Source organism: Crocodylus siamensis, chromosome 14 (genome assembly GCF_052110815.1).
Source record: "Crocodylus siamensis isolate JL-2025a chromosome 14, ASM5211081v1, whole genome shotgun sequence".
In the NCBI taxonomy this organism is placed as follows: domain Eukaryota; kingdom Metazoa; phylum Chordata; order Crocodylia; family Crocodylidae; genus Crocodylus; species Crocodylus siamensis.
The window spans coordinates 18,611,576-18,637,507 of NC_143408.1; the positions used below are offsets into that span (position 1 = coordinate 18,611,576).

The 25,932-nt window shown below is 45.0% G+C and overlaps 1 protein-coding gene across 1 annotated transcript in view; it reads left to right on the forward strand.

Moving 5' to 3' along the window:
• The window catches only part of BARX2 (BARX homeobox 2), a 47,561-nt gene extending 32,783 nt beyond the window's left edge, over positions 1–14,778 (forward strand). The window contains exons 2-4 of the mRNA XM_090027489.1: positions 5,913–6,210; positions 10,812–10,896; positions 13,515–14,778. Of these exons, the coding sequence (XP_089883615.1) occupies positions 5,913–6,210; positions 10,812–10,896; positions 13,515–13,766 (635 nt within the window). The 3' untranslated portion in view covers positions 13,767–14,778. The remainder of the gene's footprint in view (positions 1–5,912; positions 6,211–10,811; positions 10,897–13,514) is intronic.
• Positions 14,779–25,932: the final 11,154 nt, after the last annotated feature.

Here is a 25,932-nt window from a genome sequence, read left to right on the forward strand (position 1 = left end):
CCAGCTAGATCATCCCAGCCAAAGCTTTGTCTAGCTGGGTTTTGAAACACCCCAAGGATGGGGCTTTTACCACCTCTCTGGGTAGCCTGTTCCAGTGCTTTACTGCCCTCCCAGTGAGAAAGTTCTTCCTAATATCTAACCTAAACTTCCCTTGCTGCAACTTGACCAGCCCTGGCCAGTTCTTGGACAGCACTAGCCCTCAGTTTAGTGGAAGCTGTACAGTGACACTGTCCCTTTCCAAGGCCTTTGTGCCCTTTCCCTGATTTTCCTTGGGACACTCCAATAGGGATTCGTATCTGCAGGTAGTGTCTGCAGCATATCTCCAATTGACTTCAGCAGAGCAAGCCTGCTTACAACAGCTGGAGATGTAAATAGCAAATGCTCTTGGGATAATCCACCTTTGTGCAGTGACCTGGCACAAGTTCGCTTAGATCCCTTGCAGAAGTCAGGTGCTCGGCTGAAGCGAATTGCCTTCTCTGGACCTACACTGATGGCTATGAGCTGAAGACCTGGTCCCGTGTGAGACTTCTGTGCATGACTGCCCTCGTGGAGGCCCTCTACCCGGGGAGGAATTTCATCCATTGCCTGTTCACCCTAGGCCCTTCAGCGGTGTAACTCAATTCTTCCTTGATGCTTCTCCCACTAAAGCCAGTGGGACTGCTCAGATCCATATAGCTAGAGTCAGGTCAAGCTTGAGTGACTTTGTGCATCTGCACCTTTATCTGGAAGTTGGGCTTCTCCAAACTCAGTTTGGGCAGTTTTCTGGTTTTTTTAAACAGAAAGTTGGGTTTCTGACTAAACCAAAAATGTTCATGGAAAGTGTTGGCTGGAAAACATTCAGACTTTTTGTCAGAACACTCAACATTTTCACCCCCCAGTTTTCTGTTTTTGTTGCTGAAAAGTGAAAAAAATAATCACTTTTCATTTTCGGATGAAAATGGAAAATTTTGGATGTGTGGAAGGGCAAACACACTTGCCACACAGCTTGCTTCCTAATGCCCTTTTCCTTTCTCTCACGGCTAGCTCATGGGGTTTTTTTTCCCAGGCTGCCCACGTCTTTGCTGCGCAACCTGGTGCTGATGCTTCATTTCAGAACAACCTCTTTTCAAAACCAACTTTTGATGCTTGGGAAACAGCAGATTTACAGGCCTTCCCGACTCCTAAGTTCATTTTCTTCTTTTACTTACCGCTGGCTGCAGCGTGTTCTGAGCAAACTCTCATTCTGCCTCTGAGCGGAGCCAACCTGCCAAAAGGAGCTGATCCATAAATCTTTCCTTCCCTTTTCTTTCTTTCCAAAACAGAATTAGCTGAGTTTGCCCAAGAGGGGAAATTGTTCTGCCATTGCCTGCAGTCAAACAGTGCAATTAATTAGTGCTTTCCCTTTTCTCTTCCCCCTTGTTTGCATTTGCCTATGTTAAAGGTATGCAGTATAGATCACATCCAGCCAAGAGAGGGAGGAGGAGGGAGAAGAGGGAAAGAAAAGATATGTTTGAAGTACTTAATTTTAATTATACTTTTGAAATGCGATCCAGAAGGGTGGTATATATTGCATCAAGTCCAGTGGTCACAAAAAGTTCAGTCAAAAACCTCCCAACAGACAGCTAGAGCTGAGTGGAGCTTGGGCTGATAAAAAGTCTTAGTGCATTTGGGACCAGCAACAGGGCAAGAGTTCTCTCCTGCCTTGTACCCCAGGTTCACACCGAGTATGAGATGCTGCCACCCTGCTCTAATGTATTACTGAGAAATGGTTAGTAAAAATTCACATTCCTGATGAAACGCTTCTGAGGGACGATGGGGTGATTTTACAACTGGTTTTTCAACCTTTGAATTTTTGAGTTATTTTGTGTTGTGCCGCAAGTATTTTACATGCCTCTGATTAGGAACCTGGACTCCTGGGTTCTCCAAATGCTGCCTCAGGTTCAGAGTGTAATTTGCTGGCAATCGGTTAATCTCTGTGACTCGGCTGATTCAGCTGAAAAAATGGGTATAGTACTAATTCCCCTCATAGACACTGCAAAGATTTTTTAAGGGGCTTTTTTATTTGAATGTTTTGAGAGTCTCAAGCAAAGTGCTATGTGCAGAAATTAAAGCAGTTTTTATTCCATGTAGCCGTTGGTTCAATTAACCCTAACATTGTCTGCTAGAGGTACAGATATGGCTGGACAGGAAGAAGAGTCCAAATTTTGCTCAAATTCATGATAGTTAAATGATCAATTTTTTTCTAACCATTAAGGAAAAACCTTGCCTACACACTAGAAAAGGAGGATTCCTACCTTTGGCTGGTATAAAGAGCTCATTTCTAGTTCTAATGGTCCACAAATTACTGGATCTGGAATCTAACCCAGGACTCTTCTGAATTTGAGAACGACACAATTATCGGTCGTCGTGTGACAACAGAGGTAATAAGGCTGTATTGTGTTCAGACACACAGGAATAGAGGAGAACCAGGCCATTGTACCATGCTTCACCTAGATTTTGGGGCTGCAAAGCATAAAACATTTGTAGCTCACTGCTGAGGACAAATGCATTTTTCAGCGTGTGGCTCCTGCTTGGAAAGTTTTACTTTTCTGTGCTTAAATGGGTGGCAATTCTGATTTGGAAATAGTATTGGAGACAGCGATATGTGACAGTGAAAGTACATACAGATCCCCTTGAAACTGTTCAGCAAGACAGAAGTGCAGAATGGAGCAACAGCGCTCGCCTGTACGCCGGTGGGACAGAGCATGTCATGACAGCACGGAGGAGACAGAGCGGTTTGCCAGCATTTCATTTGTGGGAGATTAAGAAATTGCTTTATTCCCACAATACCACGCCAGACTAAAAAGGGATCCAAACACCTCTGTGGTAATCGAAATCTAGATTCAGATACAGACTTCTCAGCTTTGAATTGATTCGGACCTTTAAATTCGTCCCTTGATTTGATTCGGATTCAGTGATTCAACCACTGAATCAGGCCGAATCTCCTCTGAACTGAATCACTACCTGAAGCTTTGCACAGCCGTAGTGGGCACTCATCTGGACGGCTCTCGTCCTCCCCTCGCTCACCTCTGTCTGACTGCCATCCTTGGAGCTTGGCACTTAATTCCATTGGGCTCCTTTGAAATGTGTTGCTGTTTCGCTCAGCCTGCCTCAATAGGGTCTTATCCTGGTTTATACCGGTGTGACGGGATAAGGTTGCTCATCAACTTTAGTTTGTTTCTGTATCTACAGCCTTCTCCCAGGTAGCATCTGTTGCCAAAGTCGCTTTCCAAACACTCTCCTTGCTACATCTCTGCACCATAAATTCTCCTTTTTCCTTCTGAATTAGGCTTGAGGAGCCTGAGATGTGCTGCCTGGCACTGGGGTGAACATGTCTTTTATATGACACTTCAGTGATTTGTGGTCACTTCATGGTCATGCCAGCTCAGTTATTTGGCCCAGACCTGACCTACAAGTCTTAATTATATTCCTAAACAATAAAAGAATAGAAAATAATCTGTGCCAGCAGCTCTAACAGGTTATCAGTCATCAGTGACTTGGCAACTGCAAACCATTCCTTGTCGCTCATGAGGAACAAAACTGACTCAAGTGTTGCGAGTAAGCATTTTGATATCGGTACTGCAATGGGGGTGTGAGGCGCTGGTCTGAAAATCTTATCATAGGCATTGTAGGATGCTGAATGCTGTGGAAAATGTGCCTTTTTAGGTGTTCAAGTAGGTGCTGAGTACTTGAAAACCTGCATCTGAGCTTGTGTAAAAACATAACCCCCATACACTTCCACACAATAACCAAGAATTGTCTGTTGCCCAGCACTCCTGAATCTCTCCAATATTAAGCAAGCACGCTCAGGCCAGTGCTCATTTCTGCTTGGTTAGCATTAAGAGACTCTTCTGCTATGTGATGTCCAAGTTTGCCACTGCTTTGGGAACTGTCCTCACCCTTCCACTGTGCAGGCCAACACACCACCACCAGCCCTAAGAGGGAAGGAAACATCCCAGATTGCTCTGATATCAGATACTTTCTCTAAGCTCCCTAGAAGTGAGCCCCTTGTAAAAATGTTTCCCTCCCAAGGTTTCAATCAGCTAGAGCCTTTCAGAAGTTTCTGAGCTCAGTGATTTATTGCTCCTTAGCAATCTTGTGGTTTCTTCTGTGCTATGCTGGAAACCGTCAGAAGCGTAAGGGAGAAAGTATCAATTAACAGGCTCATTGGTGCCAAAAGCCACCTATGTGCAAGAATAGGAATGATGTCTCAGGTTCTGAGAACGGAGATGAACCCTGCTCAAGAGTGGGAAGGATTAGTGCTATGGATACAAGTTGGGAACCTGTGAACTGAGACCCTTTGCAACTTGTGACTGTGCTGGTCTACAAAAGTACAATGTTTATCAGCCAAATCCTGCACAGATTTATCGCCTCTGTGACATGGCAATAGAAGTGATGCATCTGTGCAGGATTTGGCTGGTAAACATTGTACTTTTGTAGACCGGCACAGTCACAAGTTGCAGAGGAGCAAAGACTGAAAAGAGGAATCCTTTTTTGTTTTCATCATTAGGCAAGTTACTGACAGCCAGTAGAGTCCAGCCATTTCTCTTCTTGTATTTCAAGGCTTTTTTTTGTTTACATTAACTAAATTAAATCTTGATTTGAGGGGGAAAAGACTGGCGGGGATCAGTGCACTAGGCCCGGTTTGGAAAGCAGCTGGTATCTATAGATGGCTGCAGTTATCAGCTGGGGTGGCTCAGCACGTGGCTGGGGTTCGTAGCACGCTGCTCCCATTGTGGGGCTGGGGTTGCCAGACAGTTCTTCAGTCACTTCTTTCAGAGATGACTAAATGGCACCATCTGTCCAGAACTGGCCCATGTTTTGAGTTCAGGAGCTTTTATTTTTATTTGCTTCTTAAGCTGCTAAGTGCTTGCTTTAGTCTTCGGCTGCATTGCTTACCGCATGGGCAGGACCGATTGCTTACCCCTCTTTGCTACTCTGCAGGACAATAGTGGAAATGTAATTTTGGTGATGCGAACTATTGGATTCCAAAAGGCTCTTTTCTCCCTGGGAAAAGAAGCTGTCTGGGTTTTAAGAGCATATGTAACCAGATTGCTCACACCGAGTTTCGTCCACAGAGCCGTCTGTGTGGATAACTGCTAATCAGTGGAAGCAAGCATTTTCATGGTCCCTTGATAATGTGCATCCCCTGTCCTTTATAAACATTAATGTATGTGAAAGCTTGCCTAACTTTATCCCAACCAGGCAGTTGGTCCAATAAAATATATCACCCAACAATACCTTAAACCTCAGCCAACCCCCTTAAAGTAGCCAAGATGTATTATTTCCAGGTTATAGATGGGGAAATTGAGGCACAGAGAAATGAAGTGGCTTGTCCAAGATCAGCTGCAGACCTGCCCAGCTCCAGTTCCTTCTTCACACTGTGCCTCAGTCATCAGACATTCCCTGTCAATTGGTCCCATTAGCTTGCATACAGGTTTTACAGGATGTGTGATTTATGGGCTTTCCGACTGAATAAGAACCTGCGTCTGGAATTGTGCAGACGGGGATTCAGAAGAGGGCTGTGAAGTCCAGATCTGAATCAGAACGACTGGAATTTGGGAACACTTGGATTTGGTGCCATAGGATGGGCCCTTGTTGCCAGAGCTGGAGCTGGAGGCTGAATTCCTGCCTAGTTCTAGGGGTGGCAGAGACTTAAGGTCCAGCCAGGGCGCATCTCTAGTGTTTCCTTTAGTGCCTGTAGGGAAGGTAAGTTCCCCTGGGTAAGTGACTTTGCTTTAAATTAACTTCTCTGTTAACTGGATGAATAACACCCCCACCTCCTCTGCATGAATGAAGTTACCAACAGAGCCAGCTCCTTCACCCAGTCCAGTGCCCTCCTTGCCAGACTGTACTGCCATTAAACTATCCTTTACGCTCTTCCCTTTCCCCAGGGTCCCCTTCTGTGAGGGCATATCCTCTCATCTCCATCATCACCAGGCAGCCCTCCGTGGTGTCCCATATCATCCCCGCAGCCACCAGCTCTCGGGTGCTGTCACCTCAGGCCTCCTCAATAGGTGCCAGCTCAGAGACGCTGGTCAGCGAAACCCCTGCCAGCAGTGAGTCAGAAGCAGAACAGCCTACCCCACGGTCGAAGAAGCCCCGTCGCAGCCGGACCATCTTCACAGAACTGCAGCTGATGGGGCTGGAGAAGAAATTCCAGAAGCAGAAGTATCTGTCTACTCCAGACAGGTAGGAGGGGCTCTGTGGGGTCTGGGCAGCTGGGCTGAGGCCTGGGGAAGAGATGTCAGCGGTACATCGTGGCCCGGATTCTCCTCTGGCCAGCAAGGGCAAGCTTTGGTGCTACGTGCAGCTTGGCTTGTACTCCCACCTGTTGGGAATGGGATCACCCTGTGCACGTACCTGCAAGACATTAAAAAGGAGAAGGAGATCCTTTTAGCCCAGTTGCTTGGTGGTCAGGGCACTTGCCCAGCCAATGGGTATGCTCTATCCATCAGCGCACAGGCTAGTTATTGCCCAGAGCAGTTTTGAGCCCTCTCCTTGAGATGAACCTTTGAACATCTTCCGGGTGCAGTTTATTGGTCTGGAAGGTGAGAGGCATCAGACCCTGTGGGTATTAGCGTTTATTAGTCATTACCAGTTGTGGTGGCTAGTTATTACCCAGCCTTATGTCCATGATTAGGAAATACAAAATCATTAAGACACCAGTGCAGCCAGAGTGCAGCTACTGAGCGTGCTCAGTCGGGAGATACAGAGGGAACATAACTACATAGAATACTGTGCAAAAGTGACAGAAATTGCAGCTACGTGCCTATCAAAAAGCACCACCTGGGCATGTAAAAATGAAATTACCTTAAGCCTGTCCTCTCCGTTTACTCCATGTGTCACCAGTTACCTGTAACAAACACTTTAAAAGCACCAGCTCCAGCCTGCAATAGCTTTTCGGGGGTGAGGGAAGAATAGAGAGTGACCAATACACAGACATCCTGGGAACGGTATCACGCTCCTGCCTAGTGTCCATTTCTGTCTGATCAGGACACAGCCATGCGTGACAAGGGCTGTTGGGAAGGCAGTTTAGCCACGAGTGGCAAGGTGTCTGGCAGCAAGGTGTCTTCACCCCTTGTTGGCTCTCCATACTACTTTAAGAGAAACAGGGGAAAACGTGTCTTACAGTAATAGCAGGAAAGGGAGCAGAAGAGCTGTTCAGCTGTTTCCATGCTGAGCGCTCTCCAGCTGTATTGAGCTGTCTTCTGCCTCCACGAAGATGACTTGGCTTTTGGCGGAGGCCTCGGGCAGATGACCAGATTCGGTTTCAAGGCTAACGTTTCCCAGGATCAAAGGAGCCATGAATAGAACGTATCGGTGCATGCCAGCATGCATCCATGCAGAGGGAGACATGCGAGAAACAGCGAAGGCCCCTATCCCTTCGACAGGGTGCACCAGGTGTTCTGCCTGTCCAGGGCAGATGTGCATGGCTTTGTCAGCGTTGCAGTCTGGAGGCGTGATTGCCACATCAGCAGGCATAGACAAGCTAGCTCTTGTCGAGCTGACTTGGGTAACGGTGCAGCCACGTAGCAGCAGCCCAGGCATCAGGTGTGCTATGTAAATACACAGCATTGCTGACGGGCCTGTACAACCTGTGTTAAACCCAGTGCTGCAGTCTTGACTGCTAGCTAGATTAAAACTACTGTGGGGGCATGTCTGTATGTTGTCATCATGCCTCTGACAGCGTAGATGGTCATTTGTATATCAGCCCTGTTCCACCGGCCCCTGCCCAGGAGAGAAAGTCCCCGTCTCTCCCTAAAGGGCTCAGAGGATGGGATTTGCACTTATTGTTTAAGCTGGTTGAAATGTTTTCATTTTGAAATTTTCCCTGAAGAAGCTGATTACCAATGGGAAGTGTTTAATTGCAGCTGACTATTTTAGTTTTCCTTTGGGAGCCCTGGAACCCAAAACAGTTGTATTGAATGACATCCCCACCTCTGTACCCTCCCTACAAACTGGACCAAAATGACACTTCAGGTTGAAATGAAAATTTTACATCAATATTTCACATTTAAACTAACACGTTTCTTTATTCAACCTACAGGGTTGCTTCATTTTAGACATTTGGAAATAAACCTTGATTTTGTTATTTTTCAATTTCTTATTTTGGGGGCAATGTTTATTGCTTTCTCTCTCATTACTCTCTCTGCCTCCCTTTTATTCCACTAGAGAAAGGGATGGGTGGGAAAAAGTATCGTAGAAATCACAGGATCCCAAAAGTAGGGCTGGAAGGGACCTTAGGACATCATCCTAAGGTCCTCACATAGAGGTTAGAAAAACACTTGCCTGGCATGGTTTAATCAAGGATGATCCTGCTCTGAGCACGGGACTGGACAGGATTTCATTAAATGAAATATGAAATCCTGTCCAGTCCCATGCTCAGGGCAGGATCAGCCTTGATTAAACCATGCCAGGCAAGTGTTTTTCTAACCTCTGTGTGAAAGTGGCATTTCAAAATTAAACTACATTTTAAAAAAATGTTCCTTTAGAAAATTCCCACAGACTCCGCAAATTTTGGAGGGGGACATTTTTCAAAAGCAGGGCCTTTGGTCTCTCCAGCCAGCTGTAGCACTAGTGCAGGAGATTCGTCTGACAGCTGTTCGTGTGAAATCCTCCCAAAGGAGATGAAGAAACTCTTGAAGCAGGCTGGTCCAGTAGAAACGTGGGCCAGTGGACAGACAAGCGGTCCAGATCTCAGGATATTTGAATTCTGTTTTCGGCTCTGCTTTGGGTCTGTCCTCTGATGATCTTCAGCAGGTCATCTCACCCCGCTGTGCTTCAGTTTAACTTAGGGAGTTGGGAGGCTAATTTATTGTTTTATGTAAAGACCATTTATGTAGAGACAGCCTGGTTTTTGGAGTGATCCATTGTTTTCATCAAGACAAATAAAGGGAATTTGTCATTTGTTTTCAAGGGTTTCCCATTGTCCTTTGTGGGGGTGAGCAGGAGGAAGAACTGTAGGTTCAAATTCTAGGACAAGCAGTTTGCCAACTCAAGAGTAGTTTTGCAAACCCGAAGAAGTTCAGTGAGCCCCACAAGTAGCACTGACTCCTAATTTTAAATTACTTTGAGGGTGAGAAGCTATGAACTTCCCTGCATTGCCATCTACTGATATACTCATGCGTCACGTGAGCAAAGCAGGGGTCGGATTGTCATATGAGCACAGCTTTTCAGTGGCACGCAGCAGCTTTCAAGCTGGATCTCTGAGCCCTTTTGAATAGAAGGGCCATTAAGTGCAACTCCGTAGCTCCCGAGGTTCAGGTGCTGTGCTGACTGACTCAGCACAACCCCAAATGACGAGGGGGATGATCCCATCAATCAAGCACTCGGGCTGGCTGAGTTAACTTGACAGCATGAGTATTTCTGGGCTTTGTACGTGACCGAGGCTGATGAGCAGTCTCTCCCCCCCTGCTTTTTCCCCCTCTCTTTCTGTTTGTTTCTTTGGTTTCCTAGGCAATGCTAGTCACTGTAATGCGCGTGGCGAGAGATTGTAATGGTTACAGGTGATATAGCTCTGGCAAGGCACATGCTCTCTGGCACGAGTTAATCAAACAGACATTTTCCCGTGTGAAATCCTGGCTGGAAGCACAGTGGCAAGGAAGTAGATGGCAATTTGTGCTTGTTCTTGCAACTTTGGACACGGGGCAAAATTGAGGCACGTGGGGGGCTACTCTGTAGCACAGCTAATTAGAAATGAGGGAGCGTAGACAGATGGGATAATGCCTGGAACTGGTATCTCGAGTCTTCTTTCCAACACAACACTTTATCTCCTTTGATTTCAATGGAGCTACTCCAAAAAGTACCGTAAGCAAAAAGTGAGCAAGAGCCTTCAACTGCAATGGGATCCCAGAATTGCAAATGCACACGTGTGTGTTTGGGGGGTATTTGCCTATATAGGCATGTGCCTGTCCTCTCTATACAGGTAGTTGGAACAGAAGTTTTGTTATAATATCTTAGCCTTGGGCAGCATGTATCCCTTCTCCAGACCCACAAAACACTGCACAGAAAATTCATAAGGACCAGAACACATTTGACTGAAGCTCCATGCTTGCAGCTCATCATTGCTAGGTTGTGTGCGGTCTCACCGGGCAGCAAAATGTTTCCTGGGCTCTGCTGAGTGTCTCCAAACTCATCCCTACACCACTGAAACACTAGATTTGTTTTTGTTACTTAAGTGACACCAAAGGAATTACTCCAGGGATTAGTTTGGTCTCTGATCTCCCCATTTTGCAGACAGGTAAAAGTAGGCTTATTGAAGATGAAGACAGCATTTCAAAGGTAGATGCTAATTTGGAGTGTCTGCATTCTTGGGGGCTCCTCTGAGATGCCTTGTGTTCAATTTTACAACCTGCTGGGCCCCAGTGACTCCCAAAATTACAAGTGCCAGTTCTCATAAGTTTTGAATACCAGCATTTCAAGGTGTTTCAGGATGGATGACCAACCTCCTGAAAGCTTTTGCCTCATTCATTTATTTGATCAAACTGGAAAAGATGGAAATAGAAGTTCTCCTGTCTCCTGGTCCCGTGCCATAAGCAAATGACCATTCTTGCTTCTTCCATGAAACCATACTTTTTGGTTACTAAATTTACATAATTTTCCTCAGAGCTGAAGATAAAACATGAGTTAGAACCTAGCAGCTCCCTGTTTCAAGCATTAACGTCCTTGTGTACGAGCCACACGTGAGCTTTCTGCAAGATACAGGCACGGACTGGCTACTGCCATGCATCTGATTTCAACTTCTTCTTCTACATGTTTTGTCAAAGTGTTGCTCTTTCTTCCTTCTGTAGGCTGGACCTCGCTCAGTCACTGGGGCTGACTCAGCTCCAGGTGAAGACATGGTACCAGAACCGCAGGATGAAGTGGAAGAAAATGGTAAGAACTTCCAAGCAGATCTTCTTGTCCAGTTTCAGAGGGGCGACTATTGAGCAGGAATATATCACCAGCAGTGTCAGCACAGCTCTGCCATAGATACCAGCGGAGAATCTGGTCCAGACTTTTAGCTTTTAGACTGTGGGGGAGAAAGGTATCTACAGTTGGATCTCAATAATAAATGGTGATCCTCTTTGACTGGACTCGGATGCCCACAGCTGTTCTGGCTGGACATAGATTTTCCATTCCAGGGGCTAAAAGATGTTGCCCAGTCCATCTAGGAGTTTTGGAAGATACTATCCACTATGTATTAAAATGTTCTTTATATAATAACATAAGGAGAATCTATTTATTACTGTTCTTGCAGAAATTGTTGCAGTACTCAAACAGAGAGAAATTAATCTGGCTTCTACAGGAAACAGATCCAAATGTAGCAAACCGTCTCGCAATTTTTGCTTATAAGGCTGAGGCAATTAGAGTTAAATATCCTTTATTACTGACACGAGTGATACATTTGAACATTACATTTGATTTTATTGTCTCAATTGTGAGTCTCTCTACAACAATATTATAGACTCATGTCTTGATTTACTCCTATATTTATATTAATCATGTTTTTATGTTGGTGAGTTTTTAGTCTGATATTTGTAGTTGGGTTATTTTGTTCAAACTTATTCATATTTATGGGCGTACATGTGTCACGTCATCTGCGGGAGCATGGCATTTAGCCAGAATCCTTAATAAATTGAATTGAATTGAATTGAATTAGTTTTCAGGGTTGTTTACATCACCTGGCAGAAAGGTGAGAGTAGCCATATGCAGCAGTGTAGATGCAGGGGCAAGGACTCACAGGAGGTGTAACACAACTGAGGGAAGGACAGGAGTTTCTCTGTTGTATTTTTGACAACCCTGTAGTCTTGGGAATTGTACATATCTCCTGGATAAGATGAGGTTAACCCCCCTCAGGAAAGAAATGCAGCTTCCATAGGTAACGCCCCTGCTTCTTGCTTGGATGCCATCTTTAGCCCTGCCACGGCTTTTATCTTGTTCCACATGTGTATGCTTCTGCTCCCTGTGCTCTGCTCATGTTTCTCTCGACTTCTTCCTTCCTCTCCCTCATCTACCCCTAATATCAAGTCTCACTCTCTTTTCCGTCGGGAAAACCTTCAAGAACCCCAAGATGTTCAATAAATCACTCCTACTGTAATGCTGACACGAGCCTCTAAAAATGGATTAATTATAGATTTCATAGACAATAGGGCTGGAAGGGACCTTGGAAGATCAGGGGCAAGAAGTCAGCTAGGGTCAAAGGATCCCAGCCAGATAAGCGTCCAAATGTTTCTTAAAAGAGTCCAGAGCAGGTGCCTGCACCACCTCTGGAGAGAGTCTATTCCAGGCCTTGGGGGCTTGGACAGTAAAGAAGTTTTTCCTTATGTCCAGCCTGAAATGGTCTTGGAGGAGTTTGTGACCATTGGACCTTGTTATCCCTTGGGGTGCTTGGGTGAACAGACGTTCCCCCAGATCCTGATGAACACCCCTTATATATTTATAGGCTTCCACCAGGTCCCCCCCGAGCCTGTGCATTTCCAGGCTGAACAGTCCCATAGCTCTCAGCTTCTCTTAAGGCAAGATTCATATTTCCCTATGCAATTCTGCAGGAAGGTAAACCTGAAAAAAATATCTAAAGTTAAATAACATTCGGGAGTGTTTGTATCTGGGGTTTTGATTCAAGGTGCCCTCGTGCTTCAGTGATCGAGGGAAGAGTACATGTAGCTACCTACTCAAGTAGGTTCTAGGATGCTAAATAGAAGTGAAAGTTATTTTGCTGATCCATTCTGGTAAACCAACCAAAAGGTGTTCATTGCTTTCAACTCAGGAGTAAATAAAACTATCCGAGTGCCTCTCAGGATATATCTATGCTGCAAAATGCAGTGCCATATATTGGTACCCATGTTGATTCAAAGTCAGCTAGCTCTGGTACTAAAAACAGGGTTGCTTTGTAAGCAAGGCACTATATCTGGTTCAGTTTTCCAAGAAGCAGGATAAATTAGCTTGGGTAGAGTGCTGTACTAACACAATTACATTGTTTCTGGCTCCACAGCTAGCTAGCTTGGGGTTAGCCCAGGGACCCCCATGTGTCCCTGAATTGTGCAGACTAAACCAGGAGAGAAAGGAGATCTACCAGGAGGACCAACAAGAGGAGGGAAAGCTAGTTTGAAAGCTCTGGCTAAATCTCATGATTGCTGTTATCTAAATAAGGAGGGAAAAAGCCATCTCTGGAAGGGAGCTGAATTTTGCATTTGTGCATGTGTGGATGCAGAGAGCACAGCATGGCTGAGTCCTTCTGAGCCTGTCTGCATGCTTGTAGCTGGTGCTTTTTGTGCTAATATAATTGAAAGGAATCAATGAGTGAACTTCCCCTGTGCAGAAGGGCAGCACTAAGCTCTTTTGAAGTCCCATGAGGTGTGGGTCACCACGTACTCAGATGAGCTGTCTGTAGGCCTTGTCCCCAATGTCTTCACAGGGATGAAAGCCACCCTCATGTACCAGCAGGACCTTAGATGGCAGCCACACTAGAGGACTCTAAGGTGAATCCTGACTTGTAGCATCTTTTGCTCCAGGTACTAAAAGGTGGGCAGGAAGCTCCAACGAAGCCCAAAGGCCGCCCAAAAAAGAACTCCATCCCCAGCTCAGAGGAGATTGAAGCCGAGGAGAAGATGAACAGCCAAGCTCAGCAGGAAGCACTGGAGGCATCTCAGGTACCAGAGGAGCCTGAATCAACAGAGGAGAAACAGGCTGTCTCCTCCGAGATGGGGAAGTCTCTAGAGCACACACCAGAGACCTCCCCAGAAGACATGGGGCCGTCCAGCTAAAGAGGAAAGAGGAGCAATGGAGGGAAAAAGAAACAGTGAAACCAAATGCATATGACCTTGTGTGTAAGTCAGAAGCTGGTGCACTTTGTGCCTTTGGGAACCAACCAACATGGGCCACTGTGGAACAAAGAAATGCAGTGCACATGGTGATGATCCTTCCCTTCCAGCAGTGTGTATATGCCCTCCCTGCAGATAATCAGTGGAGCCTGAGTACTTGTAGAGCTATCCTCCAAAGGAAACTGTGTCAAGAAACCTGAGACAGTCTGAAGAGACAGGAGAAGCCCAGGGCCTCTTTCCTGCTCTGGGAGGTGGTTAGGTAGTGATATGACTGTGTTGGAGGGTGCAGTGTGTTCGCTTGATCTTATCCTCGCCTTTTAAAGTAGAGAAAATGGACAAAATACTTAGCCTGGCCTCAGGACAGTGACTGCCAAGAAAAAGGGGGACTTTTAAAGCACGATTTTCTCATTTAACCAGCATCTGTTTCTTTTAGGGATGGGCCCAAGTTAAACATTTTTGGGGAGAATGCAGAGAAACCAGGGTTTTGCTTCACCTGTTATAAAGATAGGGACACCTGAGCAAGATTCAGATCTGGGTCAGGGTTCAGACTTCCCTGGGAAGTTTGGGGTGATGCCATTGGAAATCCTGTGTCAACCCTGCATAAAGATAGACCTTGCAAGATAAAATTTGTATTGAGATCTAGGTTTTCGGGCTCCTCCAGAAGCTTTGGGGATAGTTGGATCTGGGATTTTTGCTTTGGGCTCATTTCTAATTTTGGGGTTTTTTTTTAAAGAGCATTTAAATGTTTTCAGGGTTTGGGGAGTGCATTGGAGTTAAAAAAGTTGCTGAAGAAAGTTTGCATTTGTTTTTAAGACCTGTGTGCCAAGAACCGATATGCATTGTATTTCCTTAAGTCTTGTTAAGGGTGCATTTTTGCCCAAAGGCTGCAAGAGATGTATTAAGATAACATTTATTTTTTAATTAAAAATGAAATATATACATAAAGAGCTTGTGCTATTTCTTTCCAAAGTTCTTGACAAAGGGTTTCTTCTCTGTATCACTTGGAGCAGGGTAAAAAGTGCAGAGAAAATATGAATGTCCAGAGCTTTCATTACAGGAAAGCGCTGTCTATATGTCTATAAATCCTCACAGCACCTCTGCTAGGTAGGTATGAAATCATTGTTAACCCAGACCTGCAGGTGGGGAGGCCCGTGGCTACAGTGTGTGGCTCTCTCACAGTTAGAACATGTGTATAGCACTTGGATACCTGCTTCCCTTGTACGACAGCACTGGAGCCCAGTCTTTAAACAGCATCCCTGTATGGAGTAGTACAATTTTGTCTTTTTCCCCTAATAAAGAACAGAGGCACAGATATATGAAGCAACTTGTTCAAAGTCATACAAGAAGCGCAGGGACGATATTGAAACTGTCTCCCTGCATACCTACCCTAGCATACTACCCTATCAGCCTTGCCTATTCATTGTAAACTCTGTTCTTACCCTTATTCTGTCATTAATGGGACACATGGTTTGTCCATCTCTTTCCTCCATTTGCTGTGAATAATTGTGATTCAATGTATTTTTCAGTACTGATAGTTAGTGCTGCATTGGCGTACTGTTAGAGAGCTATGGTCTCTTGATCTGACCTTGTGGCACTGATCTGGGCTGGCAGCTAAGATCTCTGCCATTCGCCTACTAGATGACCTTGCACAAGACACTTGTCTCAGTGTATAAAATAAGGATAGCAATACTGGCCACTTCTGAAAGGTACTAAGGAATAGCAGTGTATAATGGCCAAGGGCGAGTATTTAGAGAATGTCAGTGATTCAATGCATGATTATATGATCAAATCTATCGCGCTCAGTAGCAGGTTCAGGGATTTGCTTAGCTCAAACACACAGTTTTTTGGGTTCACTTACTATCTCTTCCCAGTGTCTTTACTCTCCTGGGGCAAACTCCCCCCCAGCAGGAGTCAACATAAAAAACTCAGTCCATAAACCCAACGTGTATACTGCACGGGGTCTTCTCCCAGACCTGAAGAGAGTCCTCAGGCCTGGTTCTGCCGCCACTTGTCCACTCCCTCTCTTGTCCTTCCAGTCCCTTCATCCCCAGGAAAGCTCACTTACTGCACTCATGGTCTTCTGGGAGAGAGGCACTCCGGATGTGGTCCCCAGGCTCCTCCACGAGCTGACCCGCCAGCTCTCTCCCTCTCAACGCTCCTGCTCCTATCCCTGTCCTAGAAGCATGACTCTCTCTAGCTCTGTTTCCTGGGAGCACTTTTAGCTGCCTAGATGCCAGCTAGTTTTCTGCCTCAACTGGTCCCATTCCCTAGGCAACATGCAGTCAGGTGTTGCTGCCTGCAGCTAGGCTAGTCTTCCTAGCAAACCTGCAATCAGCCACTTACAGGATGCAGCACAGCCCCTGACAGCATAAGCCCCCTGCGGAGACACAGCCTGTTACATGCTCCTCTAATTTTTCCAAATAGGTAATACCAAATGTCTGTGGGTCCAGGGTTTCTCCCACGGCATACTGCACCAATTCTCTGAATATTTCAAAGCACTTCATATTAAATTAAACCTCAGTCTCCCCTTTGAATCCTCAAAGGCATCTAAGGGTCTAAAGCACCTCAGTTCCAAAGAGATTCTATAGGGACTGGGCACCTAACTTGTAAAGGTATCAGTGAGAGTTGGGGGTAGGGGGGCAAGTCCTGGGGCACAGGCCCATATGCACTATAACCCTATGGAACTGGAAGTCATCTATACCTCTTTTAGTTCCCGTTAGTGTAACCACGTTTGTGCAGCGCTATGGAAGGACTAATTGGCTCAGCCTTCCCCCAGTATAACTGTATTCATTCAGTACTCAGGTTGGGTAATTAGCTCTGCTAGGAGGCAGAAGTCCAAGGTTGAAATGTACTGTGCTATTAAGGGGTGCTTGATATCTCTTACCTGGGAGAAGTGGGGACTGTGATGGCTGTCAGTCTTCTTTGCCCCCTCCTGACTCTGGGGTGCTCTGGTGGACTGTGGCACCCATGGTACAACTTAGGCTTGGGGACCTGTCTGACTTACAGCCACCTCCTTGAGCTGCCCCAGGCCAAGATACCTATCCCCACCGCTTACATCTCCCTTTTCAGTCCTCAGTGGGAGAGGGCAGCCTTAGAGCTGAAGTACGCAGTTATTCTTCAAACAGATATGGCTTTTGGGGCTCCTTTCTACCACCTTCATTGGGCACTTTTAAGTGGCATAAACGAGTAGTTAGACTCGTGATCTTGTCTTGTAACCTTCTGCCTTAATCTCAGCCATTTCCTCCCTCTGCTAAGGCATGTGCTGAAATTCTGCATTGGCTTTGAACCATGGCTCTTTCCACATACTCCCAACACGTTTTGGAAGGCCAAAGGAGGAGAGGTCATAAAAGGTGGACGGGCAGAAATCCGGCACATGTCCAGCTGGCCAGACCTAAGGCACAATATGCTGCAAAGAGTCCTCATCAATAGACACTTTTAAATAAATACTGGGTATTTTTTCCAAAAACATACTCTAGCTCAACTACATCGGTTAACCACGGAGCAGGAATCAACTCAGTAAAAGTCTCATAGTCCGTGGGCGTGTCTGTATGCTTCTTAATGTGCAGTGGTTACTGCGCATTTAATTTAGTACTTGTAAAATATTAAATGTGCAGGAACTGGAGTTACTGTGCAGTAGCACCAGCAAACATCTCTTTAGTGATGCTACTGCACAGTAGCCCAATAATACTGTGCAGAGGCATATTAGCACTGTTTGTGCTGTGATGGGATACTGCGCAGTATTATTAGTACTATGCAGTTAGCATCTTGTGTAGACATGCCTTGTGTTGGGCAAAAGGTTAGCTGAAATGATCACAGGGATATCTTCTGGCCTTAACATTAATTACCATTCTTTCTAAATTAAACCTTTCCATAGGTTCCAGATGCATTTGTTCTCAACGAGGCCTAGAAATAAGAGGGTAGTTTGCTATGAATAATTTATTTGATTTTTTTAACCTCTTTTCAGCTGTAAAATGCCTGTAAATGTCCATTGACTTGTCCCAAGTGTACCAGGTATTCAGAATCTTTTGCTGAATTCATTTTGATGTGTAGATCATTTGTAGAGCTGATCAAAAATCGAGAATAAATGTCACTAAAGAATGTAACGCTGTTTCCATTTTGCTAGTTTTTAACTAGGACGATTTTAATTTAATCTTTCCAAAATTGTAAATAATATTTTATTTAAAACCATGAGTTTCCAAAATGTTAACATGGCTTTCTTCACTCATGTTCACTCATTTTTTTTCCTTTCTTCAGTCAAGTGGTAGAAAATGGAAATACCTTTTTGTTTTTTCTTTTTTCCTGGCGCACTTTTCAGTGTTGAATAAGTTTTGAGAAGCTATGGTTTTAAAAGGAAGATTTAAAGGATGAAAAAACAAGCCAACTCTTCCAGAAAGACAAACCCAGGGCATCATTTATTGTGTTGCATTCAATGGTTTTAAAAAAAAAAAAAAAAAAGTGAAAAATAAAATCTCTGAAAAATCTTTAAAGTTTCAATTTTTGAGAGCCAGTTCAGTTTTTGAGAGCCGAAGTTCAGCTTTGGAGAGCCAAAACAAAATGAACATTTCTAGCTGAAACAAAAAAAAATTGTATTTAGACATCTCTTATTCTAAGTAGGTCATACAAAATAACATTCTCCCTCCCCCAAAATTGCTTTTGACCAACCCCTATGTTTCAGTGGAAAAGTTTTCAGTCTATAAGCACTTGTGAGTCATTTGCTGTGAGGATTCAACGCTCAAGTTCCCGTGATTGGCTTGGACCGGACTCATGAGTCGCTCAGGATGTTTTTGTTCTTCTTTTGGATGAGCCTCATTCGTTGCATCTGGCTTTCCAGAGTGAATATTTTACATTTACTAGATCAAAATTTGATCTCAGGAAATGCAATCTGATATTTGCTTAACATTAACTGCTTCTACTCATCTTTCTGATAGTGAATTCACAGAAAACAAACTTGGAAAGGGTGTGTGGGTGGAGTGGTAAGAGGATAACGTCAAAGCCGATTCACTTATGTTTTGATCTGTTTTTTGCCTAACTTAATTTGCAGTGTTTGTTCAACTAATGGCCTGATCCCAAGTCCATTGAAATTAATGAGTCTTTCAATTGACTTCAATGGATTATGGATCAGCTCCTAAGACCAAGGTAAGTCTTTCATTATATTTACACCTGGGGAATAAATCATAATTTTTCTGATGTGACGGAGCCTAGGGATTGTGTTCAGTGACCAGAGGTTCATCCTGTCCCTTTGTCTTGCCCACATATTTGGTCTGCAGAGTAGCAGGGCTAGACTAGCTGCATGGAGATAATTAATTGACCAGTCTCCCAAGCACTGTAAAAGAGCAGTGTGCCATAGTAAGGTGATGATAGCCAAGCAAGGCTGAGGACCTGAATAAGTGGGAGGGGGGTAGTTTTCCTCTTCTCTGCTTTAAGTGAAGGGAACAGAGCCATACTCTTCATCTTTTTATTTGGATGGGGCTGAAGAAGCCTTCAAGATAGAGCATGTCTATACCACCTCAGCAGTGTGGTAGGGGTGCCTGCTGTGAGGCATGCCACACTTACTCCATGCAAGCTACTCCCCTATGGAGGTCGCACGGCTGCCTTCATAAGGCTCCGGCCACCTTTTAATAGGCTCGTTCTTTCAGGAGAGGGTTTCGGCAGGTGTGGCACTGGGGCAGCTAAGCTACCTCTGCTTCAGGAGGGGGCACACATAAGGCAGGTGTGTCACACCTCACTGGCGTAGTACTGACGTAGTGTTAGGCAGAATCTTGCTTGAGCTGAAAAGAGACATTTTGTTAACGGTTAGCATTTAAGAGGACACCTAGTCTTTACATTCCCTGTGCTGCCCTGTAGAAACCCATTGCTGACTTCAGTGTGTTGTGAATATTCAACCGGTCTTAAAATCAGGTCAAGACTTTCTGCTCTGAAATGTCGAGTGAGCAGCCTACCCTCAAGCACCCATGTTTAAGTATGTCCTTGATACGTCCGGGAAGTGCTGAGCTGTGCTGTGCCAGGCAGGAGAAAGGGATCCTCAGCTCTCTCCAGGGATGAAAAGCTAGACTGGAAGAAGGCATGAGTTTAATGGGGCATCTGGAGTTTGGATTTATCCTTAAACTACATTTGGCTTAGCAGGCCTTGAACCAATTCAAGATGTCATTAAATAAATAAGTGTCATCCCCCCATAACAGGTATACATACAGCTCAGCCCTCTGAAAGACCTCCATCTTTTCCCAGCTGCTTCCCACTTCTGCAGTTTAATTGGACCAGTTCTTCATGACGCTAATTGGTGTTTCCTACTGAACACTTAATACCACTGGTCATGGAGACACCGAATCAACTAACGTATGACTTGCACTTGTCTTTGTGGCCATTTTTATAGTAGTTCAGGCTGTATAATTATAGTTCATACTATAATTATGTCTCTGTCTCCACCATCAATGGCTGTTGATAAGCAGAGCTCTTGAAACACCTTGAGGTGGAGACAGTTTCACAGGTGCAGGGTGCAATACTTGGCCCTGGAATATCCAGTCCCCTTGGAGAAAGCCTGGAGGCTTACCATGTGGAAACCTCCAACAAGTCTGCACAGAAATGAACAGGATGATCCACCTTTATCAACACAATGAGCTTTTTCTTTCTTGCTCTAGCTTTTTCAGGAGGAAAGAGTACTCTTTCAGAATTTAATGCCGGGTCAGTCTCCTGGTTATTGAGGACCTCTTCTCTGTCACCTAGATCAATAGGATTCCCTGCCACAAGGATGGAGTGCATCTGAAGAGGGTCATGAGCAGAGGCAATTGTATTTGGATCTGAAACACATGATCGTTGGGGGGTATTCAGATTGCCGTTCCAGCGGAGAGAGCCAAGCCATGATGGAACTACCCCACAGGGATGGAAAATATTCACACCCAAGGTTTTGGCTGGAGCCCATCACTTATATAATATTATAACCATTGGTTCAAAGCCAGTCCCGCAAGATACCTTACCAAATACTTCCTGCACAATGCTGATCACCCTGAAAGATAACACAAAACATCAGACCCCGAGAGCTAAACATGGGGTGTGTATTTAGCTCCTTGCTTAACCAAAAATGGAAAGGGAAAGGAAAATGAATTCTTTCTTTGGCTGGTTTTTTTGTACACTTTTTTTCCCTCTTCTTTTCTCTCTTTGATGTCCTCTCTCAGTGGCAAAATGGAGAAAAGGAAGAAAGGATGGGAGAAAAAGGGGGGGGAGTCAAAAAAGGGGAAAAAAAGGAGGAAAATATGCCTTCAGTGAAAAGAAATATATATGTAATGATTTCAACTTTCGTCTTAAAATAGGAAAAATGTTTGGGCGTTTTTTCAGTTTTCAATTTTTTGGGCAAAATGTCTATTCTTTTAAAAAGAACATTTAAAATAGCTGGGGGTTTTGCAAAAAAGGTTTGATGGATGAAAATATTTTCACACAGATTTATACGATTCCATTGTAAGGTCTCATTGGCAAGTTTGAAATACCTATATCTCAGATATATTCATGTATTCTGCAAAGCTTTTGAGGCTGGAAGGAGTTATGGCCAAGATTTTCAGAAGTGATCTATGGTTTTTGAGCGTCTTAATTCTGGGGTACTCAACTTGAGCACGTGGTCCCTGAAAATAACTAAGGGTATTTCAAGGTGAGCACTAAACACCATAAACACCCAAAACCACTAGTCTCTTCTGAAAACATAGGACCAGGTGAAGCCAAGTGGAGGTGAGCCAAAGAAACTGGCATCGGATTTAGGCTAGAACTGAGTATTTTGGTTTAAGGCTAAATCACAACTATGGGCAGGTTCAATAGAAGCAACATCGCATAGCAGTCAGAGACGGGGGATACTGCACCGTGCTGCAGCAGAAGCCATGGCAGTGAGAGGAGCCTGTGGCATGGACAGCAACAGAATAGTAACTCCCTCCAGCTTTCCTGCTCGTGGCACCAAAAATGCTAGTTAAGTCTCTGAATCCCTCTTATTGTCTCCTCCCGAGCCCTAGCTGTGGGGAGCTGCCATTTCCACCCACACTGGCCTCTCCTTAGTTAAACAGCTGACCTGCTTGCACTCCCTTTCCATTTTCCTCCAATCTTCTGCTACTCACTGGTATCTACATTGTCCTGTCCCTCAACATTTCCCTCCCTTTCACTGGGCACATCTACCCAAGGCGCTTACTGTGCATTAGCCTAATAACACTGAGCAGTAGGGTGGCGGTTAAAAACCATACTAATAGTCTAGTGCACAGTGCTATTAGGCTAATGCACAGTAAGCATCATGACAAACCTGTGCACTGGCACTACTGCACGGTAACTCTAGTTACTGTGCATTTAGTTAGTACTTTATTAAGTAAGTACTGAACTAAATGTGTAGTACCTAAGGGGGTAGATTGTAGCCATGTTGGTCTGAGGACGTAGGCAGACAAGGAGCTTTGGGTAAATCTAACATCTTTTATTAGATCAACTGAAATAGTTGGAAACATTTTTCTTGGCAAACTTCCAGGTTGAAAAGCCTGACGAAGGGTTTTTAAACCTGAAAGCTTGCTAAGAAAGGTTTTTCCAACTATTTAAGTTGGTCTAATAAAAGATATCAGATTCACCCAAAGAACCTTGCTTGCCAGTACCTAAGGTGCATTAATGAACGTGTAGACGCGCCCACGGTTTCCTACCCATTATACTCTCCATTGTCTGCCACCTCATATTCCATTGCTCTTCCTAAGTCTTCACCCTGCTTCTTTCCTCCATTCTTTGGGCTCCTGCTTTCGCTGTCCAGAGTCCTATTATAATCTGCCTCCTTGCTATCCCAATGACCCATTCCTGGCAACCCTTACATCCCACTGTCACTGTCCCACTAATCTGTCCCACTGTCATTCCTGGCAATGCTTACAGCCCATTGTCTGACTCTCACATGCTATTTAAAAGGCAAACATCTTTCCTGAGGCCAGTTGGCTTCTGCCCTATCAAAATCAAGGGTAGGTGATGCTTATCTTTGCTCAGAACAGCCTCAAATTCAAAGCATCATGACAGCCATCTCATTGACGGGAGCCTGCAGCTTCCGTCCCGTGGAGATAGTGGCCATTGTGGGTGAAAGTTGATGGAATCTAAAGTCATAAATTCATTGGAAACTCCCCAAATATTGAGAGCTTTGACACCACCGTTTAACTATTACTAGACTTGCAAGTTAGTAAAGTTCCTGAAGCCAAGTTTCCTGTGTGGAGATTTGAATCCAAGTCCCCTTCAAAACTCAGAGCATTTTGACATGGGTCCAAAAGAAAATTATTGGGGTTTTCTCACACAAAAGAAGAGGAGCTCATCTTTCCTCATCATCGGGGGCCCTGTTATCATCAGACACTTAATCAATCCCAAGCCCCCTGCTTAATGCTACTTGCCCAGAACATGTTGATCCAAATAATTGGAACAATGATGTCTTAATGCAGCTATAATTGCTACAGAAGAGGCCTCCTGCGGCTGCTGTGTTCCCATCCTGCCAAGAGGAAGAGGAATGCTGATAGGTTTATGCCAGTTGCATGCAGTGAGTTAACCCCTCTGGTCTGTTCCAACATGTCTTTTACCCACTGGAAACACTGAACTTATTGTTTTGTCAAACAATCTAGGGCAGGGGGAAGGTGAGTTGCTTCACTACAGAGCTACTCCTAAGCTCGGGGGTCAGGAGCGGACTCAGCTTTTTTTTGTTTTGCTTTCCGTGATTACAACCAATTAAAAATAAAAGAAGTTATCAGACCAAGGTGTTCCTCGGGGAAGAAGACTGGCGAGCACGCCAGAGTGCAGGCGAAAAACAGAAGAAGCAACAGCAACCCTTGGGTGAGTGGTTCCAATGGCTGCATAAAAGGAAAGAAACCAGCCAACGGTTGACAAACTAATAACAAATTGTTCCTTGCCTCTTTCCCTATCCGATATGAGGACCAGAAGAGTCTTTCCCAAACATTAACTAACACTCCTGGCAGGCAAGTGCTGTAACAAGTTCATGGCCAACTACTATCTCACAACTGCCAAGCTACAGCGTTAGGTCTACTTGGGCCTTGGTGGTGGCAGTGACCATAAAACTCAGATTTCCCTGCTCCAAAAGCACAGTTGCCTACTACTTAACATAAACGGAAACCTTCGTTAGTAGTACAGGGTCCATGCCACACAGTCAGTCAATTCTGAGTCTCAGTCCATGCTTCATACAACTACCCACTGTACCATTTAGCTCCATGAAATGGGGAAATGGAGGCATGAGAGGTGAAGTGACTTGCTGATGGCTACGCACCAGTTCAGGGGCAGCATGGAGGACAGGACAGAGGAGCTCTGGGGCATATGCCAGGAATCCCTGCATGCAAGGGGACTTTATGCCTGTCTATTCTGTACTACTGCAGCAGCCCCAGAGTAAGGGCCAGTCAGAAGCCTTCGGAAGAAGCATGAGTTGGCCGGTGGAAAGAAGAATAAATTAGAGGTGGAAAAGCATTTAGCTGGGGTGACTTTCCCTTTAAAAACTAGACAGAGGCTGTTGCAGCAGGTACACAACTTCAAGCAGCAAGAAGCCTACTCTAGAGCACAGCTAGGCCACAATACTACTGTGCAGTACCTGAATAGGAGGACACACTGGTGCCTGAGTCAGTGAAGTGATGAATCTTGCCCTGCTATGTGACCCCCTTCCCAAGCCCCAAAACCATATTGCATTAATGCCCTACTTCACGTTCATGAAGGTTGCCTCATTCCTTTTACTAGTGAAGTTTCTTGTTGGCACCGGTGAGCCCCAACATGTTTAGAGCGATGAATCTTTGGCCTCAGATCTCACAAGAGCAAGCTTTCCCCCGAGATTACCTGGCACATTGTAATTCTCTATGGCTCAAAACCAGACTCTGTCCAGACTTTTTAATGGAATCGCTGTTGTTTCAAACAGCAGGAGAAACGCATGTTTTTCTAGACCAGGAAAATAAGTTTCAAGTCAAATATCTGGTGATGGCTCATGTCAGTCCTCACACAGTTTGTTGCTTCAGTTTAGGTGCGTAAGGAGGTGACTGTTGCAAAAATGTCAATTCTATAAGTATCCTTTCTTATCACTGCCAGAAACAAGTTGTGCGCTGAAGCAAGAGATACTTTTAGAAATACATTCACCATGAGATCCCTTTTAGCCTCACCTACCAATATGAAGCAGCGTAGTGTCCTCTTTCCCCTCCCTCCCCACCACAAGAAAAACTGGATTTAGGTATAATGAAGAAAAAAATGGTTTGTTGCAGCTTTCTGGCTCTTTAATTCCCATAACAGGCCAACGCTCATAGAAAGCTCTGGGGTCTTTTAAACCCAAAGATCACAGCCACTTTCTGTGCAGTGCTGTAGTGGCCCACTGTAAAGAAATACCCTGGAAGTCGTGCCTTTAAAGTAAAACTAAACAAAATGCCACTCCCCTGGGTTTCTTCTTAAATACCCTGGAAGTCTTGCCTTTAAAGTAAAACCAAACAAAATGCCACTCCCCTGGGTTTTTTCTTAAATACCCTGGAAATCTTGCCTTTAAAGTCGAAAGCAAACAACATGCCACTCCCCTGGGTTTCTTCTTCCTGGGAATCCACGCTCTCCCCAGAGATATAGGACATAAAGTTCAGCACGAACAGATAGTTTCCCAATCACCGTGAAAGACTGTTCCAAGTTTCTTCCTCAGCCTTTCTTTGCTTCTGCCCTCGTCCCCATCCCGCCTCGCTCCAGAGCCCAAGCCCGGAGCCTGTGGGATTCCTTTGATGGAGATGAGAGCTTTGACCCATTTGTGCCCAAAGCCCTACACAGTCGAAGGCCTGTTTTTTCCCCCAAACCGCAGATGGCTTTTCTGGAACCACTTCTAAATGACGGCTTCCTTTGCCCCCTGGCCTTGTCCTTCCCACCACAACCCGGGAGTGGAGGAGCATGGACTTCCCTTCTCCACCTGAAAAGGTCGGTACTCCGCTGCATTCCCAGGCTGCCTCAGTGGGTCTCTTCAGTCCTTGGGCATAAGGAGTCACTATAGGTGCTGAAGACCACCAGATTAATGATGAAGAGCCCATTATGCCAGGGCTTCTGTTACATTTAAACACAGCATGGATGCAATTGGTCTGGGTGAGGCAGTTCAGCCATAGCAGTGCTGTGTGTTTCCTTA